This window comes from Physeter macrocephalus, chromosome 7, assembly GCF_002837175.3.
Source record: "Physeter macrocephalus isolate SW-GA chromosome 7, ASM283717v5, whole genome shotgun sequence".
NCBI classification, from domain to species: Eukaryota; Metazoa; Chordata; class Mammalia; order Artiodactyla; family Physeteridae; genus Physeter; species Physeter macrocephalus.
The window spans coordinates 132,189,737-132,203,643 of NC_041220.1; the positions used below are offsets into that span (position 1 = coordinate 132,189,737).

Consider the following 13,907-nt stretch of genomic DNA (forward strand, 5'->3'; position numbering starts at 1 on the left):
AACAAAAATAAACAAATGGGACCTAATTAAACCTAAAAGCTTTTGCACAGCAAAGAAAACCATAAACAAAATGAAAAGACAACCCTCAGAATGGAAGACAATATTTGCAAATGAAGCAGCTGACAAGGGATTAATCTCCAAAACATACAAACAGCTCATGCAGCTCAATATCAAAAAAACAAACAACCCAATCAAAAAATGGGCAGAAGACCTAAATAGACATTTCTCCAAAGAAGACATACAGGTAGCCAAGAGGCACATGAAAAAATGCTCAACATCACTAATTATTAGAGAAATGCAGATCAAAACTACAATGAGGTATCACCTCACACTGGTCAGAATGGCCATAATCAAAAAATCTACATACAATACAGGCTGGAGAGGGAGTGTAGAAAAGGGAAGGAACCCTCTTGCACTGCTGGTGGGAATGTAAATTAATACAACCACTGTGGAAAACAGTACAGAGGTTCCTTAAAAAACCAAAACTAAAACTACCAGATGACCCAGCAATCCCACTACTGGGCATATATCCTAGAAAACCATAATTCAAAAAGGCACATGCACCCCAATGTTCACTGCAACACTATTTACAATAGCCAGGTCATGGAAACAACTTAAATGTCCATCTATGGATGAATGGATAAAGAAGATGTGGTACATATATGCAATGGAATATTACTCAGTCATAAAAAGGAACAAAACTGGGTCATTTGGAGAGATGTGGATGGACCTAGAGTCTGTCTTACAGAGTGAATTAAGTCAGAAAGAGAAAACACAAATATCGTATATTAACTCAAACATGTGGAATCTAGAAAAATGGTACAGATGAACCTATTTGCAGGGCAGGAATAGAGATGCAGATGTAGAGAATGAACGTGTGGACATGGTGGGGAGAAAGGGGGGGATGGATGAACTGGGAGATTGGGATTGACATATATACACTACTATGTGTAAAACAGATAGCTAGTGGGAACCTGCTGTATGGTGCAGGGAGCTCAGCTTGGTGCTCTGTGGTGACCTAGATGAGTGGGATTGGGGGTCGGGTGGGAGGGAGGTCCAAGAGAGAGGAAATATATGTATACATATAGCTGATTCATACAGCAGAAACTAACACAACACTGTAAAGCAACTATACCCCAATGAGAAAAAAAAAAGAAACTTCCACCTAAATTACAACGATTCAGATCTATGTATCTATCTATAACTACATAGCAAGGCACTGTCATTTCAAGTTAAGTTGGTGGTGAGAAACAAAACCCAGGGTACTGAATGAAAGTTTGCATATTGAACATTATCACCTGCCAGACTCTTCAGGTTTTGGAATACACTCAGGCTTGTGCACTTCCATTCCCAGCCCACGTCAAAAGACTGATGGATCCTACTCTGGTGAAATTGGCTCAAGAAAGAGCACCCTCAGATGCTGATATCTGTGGACTGCCCAAGGAAAAAGCCAGCTCACTGCCTAAACATAATATAGTAAGTCTGCCAGACTATAAGCCCACCTATACATACCTACCTACCTATCTACTTTTTGGTGTCTTACTTTTTTAAAAAAATGAGATATAATTGACATACAATATTACAGTCAACCCCCATATCTGTGGTTTCCACATTACAAGATTCAACCAACCAGACTGAAAGTATTTTTTAAAAATTTCCGAAAAGTAAAACTTAAATTTGCTGTGCACCGGCAACTATTTACATAGCATTTATATTGTATTAGTAAGTAATCTAGACATGATTTAAAGTATACAGGAGGATGTGCATAGGTTATATACAAACACTGTATCATTTTATATAAGGGACTTGAACATCCATGGATTTTGGTATCCACAGGTGTCCTGGATCCAAAACCCAGTGGATCCTGAGGGCCAACTGTGTATTAGTTTCAGGCGTAAACGTAATAATTCAGTATTTGCATATATTTTGAAATAATCACCACAACAAGTCAAGTTGATATCACCACATATACAATTACAATTTTTTTTCTTGTGATGAGAACTTTTAAGATCTATTCTCTTAGCAACTTTCAAATATACAATACAGTATTATTAACTATAGTCACCATGCTATATATTACATCCCCGTGATTCATTTCTTTTATAACTGGAAGTATGCACCTTTTGACCACCTTCATCTATTTCACCCACCCCTCCCCACTCCCTGCCTCTGGCAACCATCAATCTGTTCTCTGTATCTGTGAATTTGATTTTTAAAAACATGGAATGTTTCATGGATTTGAGTATGGGTCATGCTAATTTTCTTTGTATATTCCAGTGTTTAGTATATGTGCTGGTGAAGCAGGCACTTTGGTGTCTTATTTTTAAATATCAATGGATAGAAAGGATCACCAAGCCTTTGGAAGGAAGACAGACAGACACAAAGAAAAAAGGAATGTTAGAGAAAGCAGAGACAACGCAGATGGCAGAATAAAACCTTAAAAATATTTTAATATATTTTACTAAGAGATGATATAACATTTATACTAAGATACTATAGAAAAAGAAACATTCAGAGGATAAGAAATGGCTCTTTAAAAAATTTATGAGAGCTAAAATAAAATATTCAACAAATGGTTAGTTAGAAGAAAACTTAAAGGAACCCCCAAGAAAGGAGAAAATAAATGAAGAAATGGAAAATGGGAGAGAAAAAACAGGAAAATTGGGGAATCAATCCATTAGATCCAATATCCAGCTAATATTATGTTAAAAGAAAAAATGAAAAAACAGAGAAAAAAAATTATTCAACAGAAAATCCCAAAAATATTGCCAGAAGTGAAGAACATGAATTTCTATATTGAAATGTTCCCAGTAAAATGAATGAAGACGACTTCTTACTAAATGTGCACATCTGCAATTGCAGAATATTAACTGTGGAGGTCGTGGGTGGATGATCCCACAAGTCTCTGGGACGGGGTCCATGGGGGTGGGGGAACAGGTCAAACACACAAAGCAGGAATTTCGAATGACAAAGGAATTTTTTTTCTGTGGCTGGAAGCTAGACAATATGAGGAAAATGTCAACATTTTAAGGAAAAATGATTTAAAACCTAGGATTTCCAACCTAGGATTCATTAGTCACCCAAACTATCACCTTTAAAGGTAGAATAAAGATATTTCTAAACAATGTCTTAAAAAAAATGTACCTTCCATGTGTACTCAGGAATCTGAGGGAGAATGGTATCCATTAAAATGGGAGCGGGGAGGTGGAGACAACAAATCACAACAAGGAAAGAACAATGGTTCGAATTCTTAGTCTTATTGGCATACTCGTACTTTGAAAGAAACACCAAATTAAAAAATATGAAGAGGTAGTTTAAACCAATTCTATTCATTTCACTCTGACCTTATTCAACGGAGCATATACAAATCAGCAGTCTTTCCCAGAGAACTGGCATTCCCTGGAGATAATTCCCAGTACCCATGAATCATCTAAAAAGCAGGGAGGCAGAGGCCTCTTTTTGGAAGATGGGAGAAAATGATTTATGCTTCTTAGGTGTTTGTGGCATTTGAAAGGATCACAAATAATAATTTTATAAATAAATAATAAATATAATTTTAGTAACTCAAATAGTAAGTATTTACTGAGGCCAAAGTGTCTTTGATTTTATGGAACAAAGATGACCATTAAAAAAAAAACATAGCTTTTCCATAGCTGGTAGTTCCATTAAACAGGATATATTCACACCTAAAACACTAGCTGAACACTGCTTATAGACACATATCAACTACACTAATAATTTTGCTTTCTCTTATATAAAAACACAAGAGTATTTTTAACTTTAAAATATAACTTTTAAAAATCATAATAGAAACATTAATTTAATAGCTCCAAAAGACAGCCAATGTAAAAATTTTCTTCTCAAAGGCAGCTAGCTGAATACTGAACTTTAAAAAATATCCTTAGATTTTCTTACATATGCAGTAACCTCTTTTTAGTAAGCTTTCAGTTAGGTTATATTATAACTTTACACTAAAAGCAGGAAAAAAACAACAAAAATCTCAGAGGCTTCAGTACTAAAAAGACAACTTAAAGCATTGATGAACAACTTGATTCCTTATGAAATACTATCAGAATCAAAGGAACTGAAATTTACATATTCAGATTTCACTATTTCAAGTCTCTAGCATTTATTTTCATAGCACATAATGCTACTAAAATAACAAATGAAAAATCTACAACCACAGACTTTTCTCTAAGGTTAACAAAAAAGTTCAAGAAAGCAGTCAAATAATCATTCAACTGTTGAAAAGATAAGAAAAATGCAAAACAACCCCCCAAAAACCCTAGCACTTAAAAATTATAACATCTTTCATCAGAATCTCAAGTTAACAGTTAAAATCAATTAGTTCTGAACCCACTGTGAGCAAAGAAATTAGTTTGATTAGCATTTTGGAAAACAAGAAACAGAAGCTCAAAGACACTAATTTTTTTCTGAACAAACGGTATTAGCCATGGATCTGTGACTAGAACTGAGATCTCAATTTGTGATGTCCTCAGATCAGTAGACTATTTCTGAATGTAACAGATTCCAATCATACAGAGTAGATTTTTCAGCTATAAACCATAATGTGATTTTATGTGCTGTAGTCACTGTATCTTTAATAGATTACAAATGACAATTCTCAAGTTCCTTAAGGGAATATCCAACAAGGACTAGAAAACAACAACAAAAGATTTTAGAATGAACATCTGCATTAAGACAGCAATTAAAGACAAAGTTACAGAATATATTTAAAAAGTAGCCCAGACCTTCAAAGGTAACTGAAAATTTTTGTTCCATAAGACTCCAGGAAAAACATCTATAATGATTTCTCAAGTATTTCTCAGTAAGAAATGATTTTTCTATATAATTTTTACCCAACTTGGCTATTTTTTTTTCTGTTTTAAGATGAAAAGAACATTTCTGATTTTGGGATTAACTAAACTTGACTATTACTGTTTTGGAGAAAAGGCAAAGACAAAAATGATCTTTGAATATATGTTCAAAACACATGTTCAATCTTTTGAATATGACTTTTTAAATAAACAATGTCCAGCAAACCAGATTTTAAACCTATGATTATAGTTTGTTTAGCATTTATAAAATATATATTCTAAACGATATCATAAATCATAAACTCTAATGTGGAATAACTTCTCAAGCTTATAGACAAATCTAGATGTATTTAGCAATTTACCTTGTTTCTGATTGTTTTATACTAGATTGTAATTGCTGTAAGCGCCTATCTGATGCTTCCTCTCTTCCTTGGGCAGACACCATATCCTCCTCCTAGAAAATAAAGAAACTGGATGCTTACTTTTAGTTTGTAAAAATTCAATACATCATTAAGCAGCATAAAGAAAACAGTTCACTCTCTAAAGTTATTATATTGCTAGAATTTCATATGTAAGTTTAAAGCAATATCACACTTTGGAAACAAACCATGCATATACTAAAAAAGGGGGAGGAGAACCTCACTATCAATTCTGTATTAGTAAAACAATAATCAAAACAGTCACTGCATATGGATTTCTATCAATATTCCAACTATTTCTATAGCGAAGTCTAAAAAAACAACGCAGGGATTTGTTGCAGATAATCTGCCCTCAGAATATGTTCTCTTAGCTAGGTTATGCTGCATTCCATTATAATCATAGGATATTTCTACTTTAAATAGTGACGCTTTAAAATAAATTAATATAGGTTTTATTTGTATCATCTCAAAAAAAATTTCCTGTTCATCCTATCCTACCTTTTGTTGTGTTCTTCTTTTGGCTTTTAGCTGTATCTCTTTGAATTATTTTTTAGTGGTTGCTCTAGAGATTGTAATTTGAATCTTTAACTTATCCCAATTTATTTAGTTAATATTAATTCAGAGAAAACACTGGAACCTTGCTACAGTGTATTTATTACCATGAAACATCCTAGGTTTTAGTGCCTTTGTTGTCATACAGTGTATGTGCATACTTTATAAATCCAGTCCAGTCTTTTAAGGTATTGACAAGACAAAAGAAAACATAAATTATGTACATATATTATTTCATATTTATAACTCCTGTTGCTCTTAATTTCTTCCTATATCTGAGTTGTCACCTGGTGTCATTTCCTTTCAGTCTAAAGAATTTCCTTCAGCAGTTTTTGAAGGACAGCTCTACTAAGCAACAAAATTTCCCAGTTTTTCTTTACCTGAAAATGCCTTTATTTTGCCCTCATTTTTGAAGTACAGTTCCACTGGACATAGAATTATTTATTTATTTATCTTTGGCTGCGTTGGGTCTTCGTTGTGGAACGCAGGCTTTCTCTAGTTGCAGTGAGCAGGGGCTACTCTTTGTTGCAGTGCACGGGCTTCTCATTGCGGTGGCTTCTCTTGTTGTGGAGCACAGGCTCTAGGCACGTGGGCTTCAGCAGTTGCGGAGCATGGGCTCAGTGGCTGTGGCTCTCACGCCCTAGAGCACACAGGCTTCAGCAGTGGTAGCGTGTGGGCTCAGTAGTTGCGGCGCGCGGGCTACAGGGTGAGTGGGCTCAGTAGTTGTGGCACACGGGCTGAGTTGTTCTGCAGCATGTGGGATCTTCCTGGACCAAAGATTGAACCCGCATCCCCTCCACTGGCAGGCGGGTTCTTGACCACTGTGCCACCAGGGAAGTCCCTGGACATAGAATTCTTAATGAGCATTTTTTTCCATCAGCACTTCAAATATATTACTTCAGTGTTTTCTACTTCCACAACTTTTTGATGAGAGGTCAGCTGTTATTCTTACCTCTGTTCCCTGTTCATATCATTTTTCTGTTGCTGCTTTCAAGTTTTCTCTTTATAATTGGCTGTCAGTGTTGTCACCATGTGTTTAAAGTGATTTTCTTTGTGTTTATCATACTAAGGGTTCACTGAGTTTCTTGGATCTGCTAATGTTTTGCACCAAATTTTGCAAGTTTTCAGTCATTATTTCTTTAAACATCTTTTCTGCCCCCTACTTCCGCAATTCCAATTACACTTCGATTGGCTTGCTTCATATTGTCCCACAGATCTCTGAGGTCCCGTTCATTTTTCTTTCATCTTTTAAACTCTATTCTTTGAACAGGAAAATTTCTATTGATCTGTTTTAAAGTTCATTGATTATTTCTTCTGCTCATTCCAATTAATTTTTGAGCCCATCTAATGAAATTTTTATTTGGGTTGCTGTACTTTAAAACTCTAGAATTCCTATTTTTAAAATGATTTTCTAGTTCTCAATTAAACATTCTCTATCCACTCCTTCACTAAAATCTTATTTTACTCTAATTTAAAAATAGATTTTCTTTAATTCCGTGAACATGTTTATAATAGCTTATTTGAAGCCTTTCTTTGCCCGCTAAATCCAACAGCTAAATCCAAACTCAATGAAAATGAGTTTCTATCAACTTCTTCTTCCTCCCCCTCCCCCACCAGTCATACTTTAGTGTCTAGTAAGTTTTGATTGAAAACTGGATAATAAAGATAATGAATCACAGTTTCTCTGGATTCTGTTTTGTTTTTTCGAAGATTATTAGCTTTTTTTGTTCAGTTAGGCAATTATCTTACCTAGACTCAAACTCTGAAGTGTGTCCCCTACAGTGTGCAGCAGCTGGCATCGGTGATGAGTTCTTATTTCTTTCCACTGTTGCTCTTCTAACTAGGCTCCCAGGGAACTCACTGTGCCTGCATAATTTGAGGATCCGCCAAGATCTGGGCAGAGGTAGGGCTCATCCTCTTTGTGGCTTTGTTGCTCTTACAGATTCCCCTGTAATTTCCAGCTGCTCTGCCAGCTTTGGGTTCTGTCCACTAATACTTCAAACACTGATGCTTCAGCTTTTGGCTGCTCAAGTTGCACACATCTCGGGAATGCACTCAATTATAAAAAGCCGCAAAACCTAAACACCTAGTTCCATATAGCTCTATCTTTCAAGAGTAGATATCTCTCAGATCTCTGCCTACTTTTTCACTGGGTTTCCTGGGGACCCTCTCCAGCTCCCATGTGCATAGTTTGGTTGTCAGACATGGATTTGGTCAGACTTTACATTCAGAATTTGGGTCTCAGTTTTTTTGTGTGTGTGGTTCTCTTGCTGCCAATATTTCTTCTTCAAATTTTCAACTGCTTTTCTAGTCCCAAACTTTGATCTTGGGCATTACTGTAAGAGCATATAAAGCTTTTGTTTTCTGAAGCCATAGCTGTGGGAATTAAGGAGAACTTTCAGGTCAGAAAGTTATAAACTCATAATTCTGATATCTTTCAGTGACTGTTTTTGGGTGCTCTGCAGTGTTTCAAAAAAACTTTATTCAATTTTTATAACTATTATCTATGAGAAGGTTTGCATAAGCCTTTCACAAGTCTACCATTATTGGAAATCTATAACCAACTTTTACAGACTAGGAAATAAGTCTTAGAAAAGTCACACAGCTAGTAAGTACCAGAGTTAGAATTTTAATAATTAGATCCATCTAAATCTAAAGCCTGACCTTTCCTTGACACCTTCTTGAAACTTCCCCATTACACATAAAAAGAACCAGTCTTGGGGCTTCCCTAGTGGCGCAGCGGTTGCGCGTCCGCCTGCCAATGCAGGGGAACCGGGTTCGCGCCCCAGTCTGGGAACCAGTCTTTTATGCCAATAAATAACACAAAATGTAGTATTAAACAAAACGTAGTATTAAATACTCCTTTTCCATCAACATATAACCAACTAACTAAAACTTGATCTTACATTAACATGCATTTTAGTAATGATGTGTTTAGGGATGATTATGATATTGTGATGTTTATTGACTTAGGGTACAGTGAATAGAAATAAAGTTATTTCCAATGTTACAATTTAGCTTCCTAATTTCATATTTTGAGGACAATAAAATGATTAATTCATTTTCCAGCAATCCTCTTTAACACCTAATTCAAAACAGATCAACAATAAAATACATAGAACACAAAGCTACAGGCATCTGCATCCAGTTGTCTTAGAAAAAGGAATATACCTTCTTTTGCATCTGTCCTTGAAGATCTTCAGTCACTTTAGTTAACTCTTCTACTTTTGCTGCTGCAACTCTCAGATCTAACTTGGCTTGCCTAAAATACAAAGTAAATTAACAAACACTGTTTTCATAGACCATAAAAATTTTTTAAATTAGAAATCTAAATTTGGTAAAATCAGTACCAACCACGATACAGCTAAAACTGAATGTAAGGGATAAATACTGAAAGATTCCTTTATGCCGAAGAGTGTGAAGAAGAAAAAATATAGCCGAAGGGATGAGTACAAAGTGGGAATCATTAATACTTTACTTGGATAAATTATGCTTTATACTCAAATAATTCAATAGATTTCATGAAGAACTTTATCATCTTGATAAATTACCTAACAAGAATGTCAGTGCATTAAGTAGAATATAGTTATGTCTATAATTTCCTGAACAGAGTTAGTGAAATATCGCTGATTGGCCTTTCTACGAAAATGAACCTAAGTTTCAACACCTTGATCATTCCTTAAACACCAGAAGTATGTATTATATGATCACTTAACATAATGAACTGAAACATTTGTCTCAAGATGGTCTAATATTTACTTTTTCTGAGACTGAAGCTGCAAAGGACAAAAAGGACAAGTTTTTGAATGTTCTAATAGTATCAAATAAGTTTCAATATCTTCTTGACTCCCCATAGAAAAAGATTTTAGAATAAAAAAATAAGACTTTCTGAAACAGAAAAAAAGAGTTTTAATATTATACCAATTAAACACTACGTGTAAATACAGAACATGTGGATTATGCAAAAAAACATACAGCTTTAGGAAGGAAGGTACTTTAGTGTAGGAACTGCCCATACTTGTTTCCTAATTAGATTTTATGTATTATAAATATAAATCATATTAGTGCTGTTGAACCTAAGAAATTATTTGATGCAAAACTCACAACAAATGTTACTTCATTACTTTTGACTCTAAAATATTTTTAATTACATAATTGGTTAGCATAAAAACAACAGGAAATAAAAATCTAATAGCTAAAATGTATCAGGTAGTTATTAGGTTCCAGGAACTGTCCTAAATGCTTTGTAGACATTGTTTCACTTAACACAATACCTGTAAATAAGTACTATTATTATATCAAACTGAAGTCAAGAGAGTGAGGGTGACTGGTTTGCCAACTTGCCCAAGGATTCACAAACAAGAATGAAATTGGTATTTAAACCAAGTCCTCTATGATATACTGTCCACCAGAAAAACTGATACCAATAATATTTCATAAGATTAGGTACTTAAGAATATGCTTTGCTTTAAATGAATCCAATTTATAAAAATCTGAGTTTATTAGACATAAATTTTTTCTACTTGCAAAATGATTCACCAAATGACAAAACAAAAACAAAAACAACTCCAAAACCACCTTACACTAATGCATGTAAAATCTAAGCTTAGAGACAATTTCAGTTCATCTACTATATGAAATCAATCAACAAATCTACCAGTTATAAAATTCGATATATTCTAAAAAGAAAAACTTAAGGAGTAAGATTTTATATAGTAATGATAAAACTGAGCAACTTCTGAATAAGCATAGCACCCACTCTGACTTGGCTTTCTTGCCTTCAGAAAGGGGATAATAATGCTTATTCTACTTATGTCATAGGGTTGCTGAAAACCTCAAAATAGATAATGTACATTAAAGTGCACTGTTAAGTGTAAACAAATGTTAAGATCAGAGCATGATTAAAGAAAACAATTGTTAGAGCCACAGTGGGAATGAGGTGCAATATGGGAGAATCCTAGGGTCAGGAACCCAGTTCTGTCACTAACCAGTGATGTGGCTTAATGCAATTCACTTGACCACAAGACTGTCTCAGTGGTCTCATCTCCAACAACAGGGAGGTGGATAAGATAATCTGCCCAAACAAAAACTCTATAGTAGATGGTTTCCTGATTTCTATCTAATCTGCCTAACAATTCTACTTCTAAATTGTCCCTCAGTTGTGTAATCCATTTCCACTTCCATGGCCCAACCATGGGCCTCATCATTATTTCCCAGGACTATTCCAATAGATTCCAAACTGATCTCTTTACTGCTGGTATTCTCTTTAATTCATCCTCTATAATGCACCCTATCTGAAAAAAAAAGAAAAAAAAGTTATCTGATGATAAAAAATTCTTTTAAAAAAAATTTATTTATATTTTGGCTGTGTTGGGTCTTTGCTGCTGTACGTGGGCTTTCTCCAGTTGCAGCGAATGGGGGCTACTCTTCATCGCAGTGCGCGGGCTTCTCACTGTGGTGGCTTCTCTCGTTGTGGAGCATGGGCTCTAGGCGCGTGGGCTCCGTAGTTGTGGCTCACGGGCTCTAGAGCACAGGCTGAGCAGTTGTAGCGCATGGGATTAGTTGCTCCACAGCATGTGGGATCCTCCTGGACTAGGGCTCAAACCCGTGTCCCTTGCATTGGCAGGCCGATTCTTAACCACTGTGCCACCAAGGAAGCCCACTGATGATAAAAATTCTTGTTTATTAATGATTTCTGGATTCCCCACTTCTTTGGGAATATAATCAACACTCCTCAGCATGGCATATAAAGTTAGTCATCATCTGGCTTCAAAGAGTCTCATCTCTTGCTAATTCCCCTCACGTAATTTATATTCCTGGTATAACAGACTATTAACTCCCTGTTTCTTAAACACAGCCTTGCCTATTTTTTTCACGTTTGACTTGACTAGCCTTCTTCTGCTTTTTCTGATAAATTCCTCAACAATCTTCAAGACTAACCTCAAAAATCTCCTCATTTCAAGTCTTCTCTAACTTCTCTTAGGCAAAAGACCTTATAATACCAGGCCCAATAATTCATAATACTTTATACATTTTTAACAGATACTCCCCTCATGGAACTGTGAGTTTATGAAAAAAAATATGGAATGTAAGATCATTAAAGGCAAGGATCACATTTTATTAAATTTTAAAACCTCAGGGATAGCACAGTACCTGGCATATAGTAGACAAGTAAATACATCATAAGTGAATGAAAGAAAGCACAAGAGGAAAAGAGAGAGACAGAAGAGTCACGGGTGTAACTATGTCTTCATACTTTACTTAGATTTTACATATCCAATTTTTTATTCATGTGTGGAAATCCTAAAATAATAATTTTGTGAACAATTCTTCAAAATATATCTTATTTGAAACAGAATCTTTCATTTGAAACAGAATCTCTCTCCTACATAAGTAAAAGAAAAAATTCAGGCACTGGTCTTAAGACTTGTTTTTATAAGTTATTAAAAAGAAAAATATACTGTAAGCACTTAAGTTATTATATTATATTCCCTAAAACACACAAAGAACTATGTTTTGGGGGAAAATAAGCAGTAGTTTTATATATACTTATTTATCCCTATATTGTTCCACAAGATAGAAAAGAAATAAATAGTTCCTTATATCTGCTTCTGGCATGAAATACTGAAACATATTCTAGAATAAAAGCTGTATCCTCCTACACCTGGCTCTACCACCACAGGAGGCCATGAGAACTAAGCCAATCACTTAACTTCTCCAAGGCTCAGAATTGTAGCCATAAACTGGAGATAAAAACAATTTTCCTGTACAGCTCACAGAATTACCATAAAGTTCAAATAAGCTAATGCATATTAAATTACTTTATAAACTTTACCGTAGTTTACACAAATGTAAGCTATCATCATAATCTTGCTTCTTTTTAGATTCTGAATTGTCAGGAATGATGTGGTATTGCATAAATTTACAGCTGGATTGAGAAAGCTTGGGGGATGCCTGAATATCTGGCCTTGACTCTGGGCCAAAAAATGAAAAGTGAGATTTATGGTGTGCTGCTTAGAGTCTGAATCTTCTCTGGTAATGCTCACACAGGATCTGCTTACTGATGGCTTTCACCTGGTGTAACTGGTTAGACAGCCAGGCTGTACTATGTGACCAGAGGGGCAAAAAACTTTCTCTAAGCTTTTCTGAAGCCAAGATTCATTGTACACATCTTGGTGGTTCAACGTGGAGACAAAGAATGTCTTTGTATGCAGAAAGACCATAGAGTATTTGTGTCTGGATGTCACTTGGGCCTCCTATGCTTCCCTATGCTCTTTTTCTTACTGCACAACATCCTTTGCCTTTAAATACAAGTCTTATGGGAGTATGCTCTGTGGAGTCTTGTGAGTCATTTCAAATATTCAAACTTGTGAAATTTTTAAAGTTGTCAACAAAAATAATTCTAATTTTATTTTATGAAGGAACTTTAATAATTATATATTTATACTATTTTACGTGGAAATGTTTTAGACATATGTGTGCTTATGTATATACCATTATAAAGGTCAAAACCTGTTTACATTTAAAAAGTTTGATAGATAGCCTCATCCACCAGAGGGCAGACAGCAGAAGCAAGAAGAACTACAATTCTGCAGCCTGGGGAAGGAAAACCACATTCACCAAAAGACAGACAAAATGAAAAGGTAGAGGACTATGTACCAGATGAAGGAACAAGATAAAACCCCAGAAAAACAACTAAATGAAGTGGAGACAGGCAACCTTCCTGAAAAAGAATTCAGAATAATGATAGTGAAGATGATCCAAGACCTCGGAAAAAGAATGGAGGCACAGATCAAGAAGGTGCAAGAAATGTTTAACAAAGACCTAGAAGAATTAAAGAACAAGCACTTAGAAGAACTAAAGAAAGATTATAGTCGAAAACTTCCCTAACATGGGAAAGGAAACAGTCACCCAAGTCCAGGAAGCATAGAGAGTCCCAGGCAATATAAACCCAAACAGAAACACGCTGAGACACATAGTAATCAAACTGACAAAAATTAAAGACAAAGAAGACAGATTGGTGGAATTCACTACCACAGAACATAATAAAGAACAAAGAATGAAAAGAAATGCAGACAGTCTAAGAGACCTCTGGGACAACATTAAATGCAACAACATT

General features: G+C 35.1%; 1 protein-coding gene across 3 annotated transcripts in view; it reads right to left on the bottom strand.

Annotated features, from left to right (window-relative positions):
- Window positions 1–13,907, bottom strand: part of SCLT1 (sodium channel and clathrin linker 1) — a 286,704-nt gene that overhangs the window by 152,883 nt on the left and 119,914 nt on the right. For all 3 annotated transcript variants that reach the window (XM_055086225.1, XM_007112647.4, XM_055086226.1), the window contains exons 10-11: window positions 8,960–9,050; window positions 5,180–5,271 (exon numbers count right to left, since the gene is read on the bottom strand). In XM_055086225.1, coding sequence (XP_054942200.1) covers window positions 5,180–5,271; window positions 8,960–9,050 — 183 coding nt within the window. The remainder of the gene's footprint in view (window positions 1–5,179; window positions 5,272–8,959; window positions 9,051–13,907) is intronic.